Source organism: Sapajus apella, unplaced genomic scaffold (assembly GCF_009761245.1).
Source record: "Sapajus apella isolate SASKATOON/1434 unplaced genomic scaffold, GSC_monkey_1.0 scaffold2549, whole genome shotgun sequence".
In the NCBI taxonomy this organism is placed as follows: domain Eukaryota; kingdom Metazoa; phylum Chordata; class Mammalia; order Primates; family Cebidae; genus Sapajus; species Sapajus apella.
Genome location: NW_022439475.1, coordinates 1 through 3273, shown reverse-complemented (window position 1 = coordinate 3273; position 3273 = coordinate 1). Strand labels below are relative to the sequence as shown.

Genomic DNA, 3273 nt, shown 5'->3' with positions numbered 1-3273 from the left:
TCTCTTTCTTTCTTTCGTCTTTCTTTTCTTTCTTCATTCCTTCTCAATCTTTTTTCTTTGTATTTTTCTCTTGCTTCCTTTTTCTTTCTTTCCTTTCTTCCTTCCTTCTCTTTCTTTTCTCTTTCCTCCTTCCTTCCTTCCTTCCTTCTTTCCTTCCTTCCTTCCATTTCTCTTCTTTCTCTTTTCTTTCTTTCTCTTTCTTTCCTTCCTTCCTTCTCTTTCTTTCTGTTCTTTCTTTCTCTCTCTCTCTCTTTCTTTATTTCTTTCATCTTTCTTTTCTTTCTTTATTCCTTCTCAATTTTTTTCTTTGTATTTTTCTCTTGTTTCCTTTTTCTTTCTTTCCTTTCTTCCTTCCTTCTCTCTCTTTCTTTTCCCTCCCTCCCTCCCTCCCTTCCTTCCTTCCTTCCTTCCTTTTTTCTTTCCTCCATCTTCATTTCCCTCCATCCCTCTCTCCCTTCCTTCTCTCTTTCTTTCTTCCTCCTGGCAGGAATGGATCAGAGACACCCAGAACTTGGCCCACTTGAGCGGCCTGGCGGGCGGGGAGCCAGACGCTGGCCTTGAGGAGCCCGTGGTGCTCCAGCTGACCAGTACCGAGCCCGAGCCACCCAGGAGCAGCGGCCCACAGACCGGGGAGACCGAGGCCTCTGGGAGACCCCTGCAGGTTCCCCAGCAGCCCCTCCAAGGCGGTGATGTGGTCACTCTTGCCGGCTTTACCTTTGTGACGAAAGACAGCTCCTACGTGGCATTATGACGGACACAACATTCTCAAACTCAATGGTCAGAGTGCATGGGGACGCTTGAGGACCACGGGAACTGTCTGGGAGACCCCCCCATCATCACGGAGGGGAATTCGCCACATCAATGATGGCATCAACTTCGCTTTAAAGAAAAGCTAACTCTAGCCGGCTGCGGTGGCTCACGCCTGTCATCCCAGCACTTTGGGAGGCCGAGGTGGGCGGATTGCCTGAGGTCGGGAGTTCGAGACCAGCCTGGCCAACATGGTGAAATCCCGTCTCTACTAAAGATACAAAAAAATCAGCCGGGCATGGTGGTGGGTGCCTGTAATCTCATCTACTGGGGAGGAGAATTACTCGAACCCAGGAGGCGGAGGTTGCGGTGAGGCGAGATCGCGCCCCTGCACTCCAGCCTGGGCACCAAGAGCGAAACTCCGTCGCAAAGCAAAGAAAGAAAAGCCACATCCTCATTCATAAGCACCGACTATCCCTCTCCCTTACACCGAGTGAGGGCTGTCAGAGGCTTTGAGTAGACACCGAAATTACCCAGAAGAAACAACCAGGTTTTTAGTCATCACAGAAGAAATTTTCGAGACACTTTCCGGGTGTACCAGGATTTGTCTCATTCCCGTGGAAAAACACATCGTAAAACCGCCTGTGTTTTTCTAGCATCACCTTGTTCTGTGTGAGACATGTGCAAGGGGAGAAGAAAATGCACACGTACAAAAGGTTTTTTTTTTGTTTTTTTTTTGAGACGGGGTCTCACTGTGTCGCCCAGGCTGGAGTGCAGTGTTGTGATCTCGGCTCACCGCAACCTCCGCCTCCCGGGTTCAAGCGATTCTCCTGCCTCCGCCTCCCGAGTACCTGGGATGACAGGCACCCACCACCAGGTCCGCTAATTTTTGTATTTTTAGTAGGGACGAGGTTTCACCATGTTGGCCAGGCTGGACTGGAACTTGTGACCTTAGGTGATCTGCCCGCCTCAGCCTCCAAAAGTGCTGGGATCACACGTGTGAGCCATTGCTCCTTGTTGGGTCAAACCGAGCACGTTGGGAGGCCGAGGCGGGCAGATCACCTGAGGTCGGGAGTTCAAGACCAGCCTGACCAACAAGGACAAGCCCCGTTTCTACTAAACATAGAAAAATTAGCTGGACATGGTGGTGGGTGACTGTGATCCCAGCTAGTCAGGAGGCTGAGGCAGGACAATCGCTTGAACCCGGGAGATGGAGGTTGCAGTGAGCTGAGATCATGCCACTGCAGTCCAGGCTGGGCAACCGGGGTGAAAGTCTATCCCCACCCCCCATCCCCCAAAAAACCGAACAGAAACAACCTCACAGAGCATGTTCTCCTCACAGAGCATGTTCTAGAGAATTAGTCATCAGTCACAGATGGTATCTCTCCTCTGGGGAACATTCTGAATCGAAGCAGGGCCCCGGTTCCTCTCCCTTGAAACAATCACCGCTTGTGATCGGTAGCAGAAGTGAGGACCTCCGGCCCTAGCTGAAAGCCCGGGAGTGCCAGGCCCTCGGCGTGACTTAAAAAGGCAGATGATTCAGAGACCACAGACGCTGGAGAGGATGTGGAGAAAGAGGAACACTTTTACACTGTGGGTGGGAGTGTCAATTAGTTCAACCATTGTGGAGGACAGTGTGGCGATTCCTCAAGGACCTAGAAATAGAAATTCCATTGGACCCAGCAATCCCAAGACTGGGTATATATCCAAAGGATTACAAATCGTTCTACTATAAGGACACGTGCACACGCATGTTCATTGCAGCACCGTTTACAATAGCAAAGACCTGGAACCAACCCAAATGCCCATCGATGATAGACTGGGCAGGGAAAATGTGGCACATAGACACCATGGAATATTATGCAGCCATCAAAAAGGATGAGTTTGGGTCCTTTGTAGGGACATGGATGAACCTGGAAACCATCATTCTCAGCAAACTGACAGAAGAGCAGAAGATCAAACACCGCCTGTTCTCACTCATAGGCGGGTGTTGAACAATGAGAACACATGGACACAGGGAGGGGAGCGTCACACACTGGGGTCTGTTGGGGGGAAATGGGGGAGGGACAGAGGCGGATGGGGAGGGTGGGAGGGACAACATGGGGAGAAATGCCAGATGTAGGTGGTGGGGGGATGGAGGCAGCAAACCACCTTGCCATGTAGGTACCTATGCAGCACTGATGCATGATCTGCACGTGTACCCCGCAACCTAAAGTTCAATTAAAAACACAATTTAAGACATGTTCAAAAAAAAAAAAAAAAAAAGGAGACGAGGAAGACCCTAAAACAGGAGGGGCGGCTGATACCTGTCATGCCAGCACTTTGGGTGGTCTCTGCCCGTGTCCTGGGAACGGGGGCCCTCCTGTGTCTCAGTCTGTGCCCGTGTCCTGGGAACTGGGGTCCTCCTGTGTCTGAGTCTGTGCCCGTGTCCTGGGGACTGGGGCCCTCCTGTGTCTGAGTCTGTGCCCGTGTCCTGGGGACTGGGGCCCTCCTGTGTCTGAGTCTGTGCCCGTGTCCTGGGAACTG

At 51.4% G+C, this 3273-nt stretch overlaps 1 protein-coding gene across 1 annotated transcript in view; it reads left to right on the top strand.

The window, feature by feature from the left end:
- The window catches only part of CRLF2 (cytokine receptor like factor 2), a gene marked incomplete at its 5' end in the record, with an annotated part of 4108 nt that extends 3355 nt beyond the window's left edge, over window positions 1-753 (top strand). Inside the window, one exon of the mRNA XM_032273270.1 lies at window positions 488-753. Coding sequence (XP_032129161.1) covers window positions 488-751 — 264 coding nt within the window. The remainder of the gene's footprint in view (window positions 1-487) is intronic.
- Window positions 754-3273: the final 2520 nt, after the last annotated feature.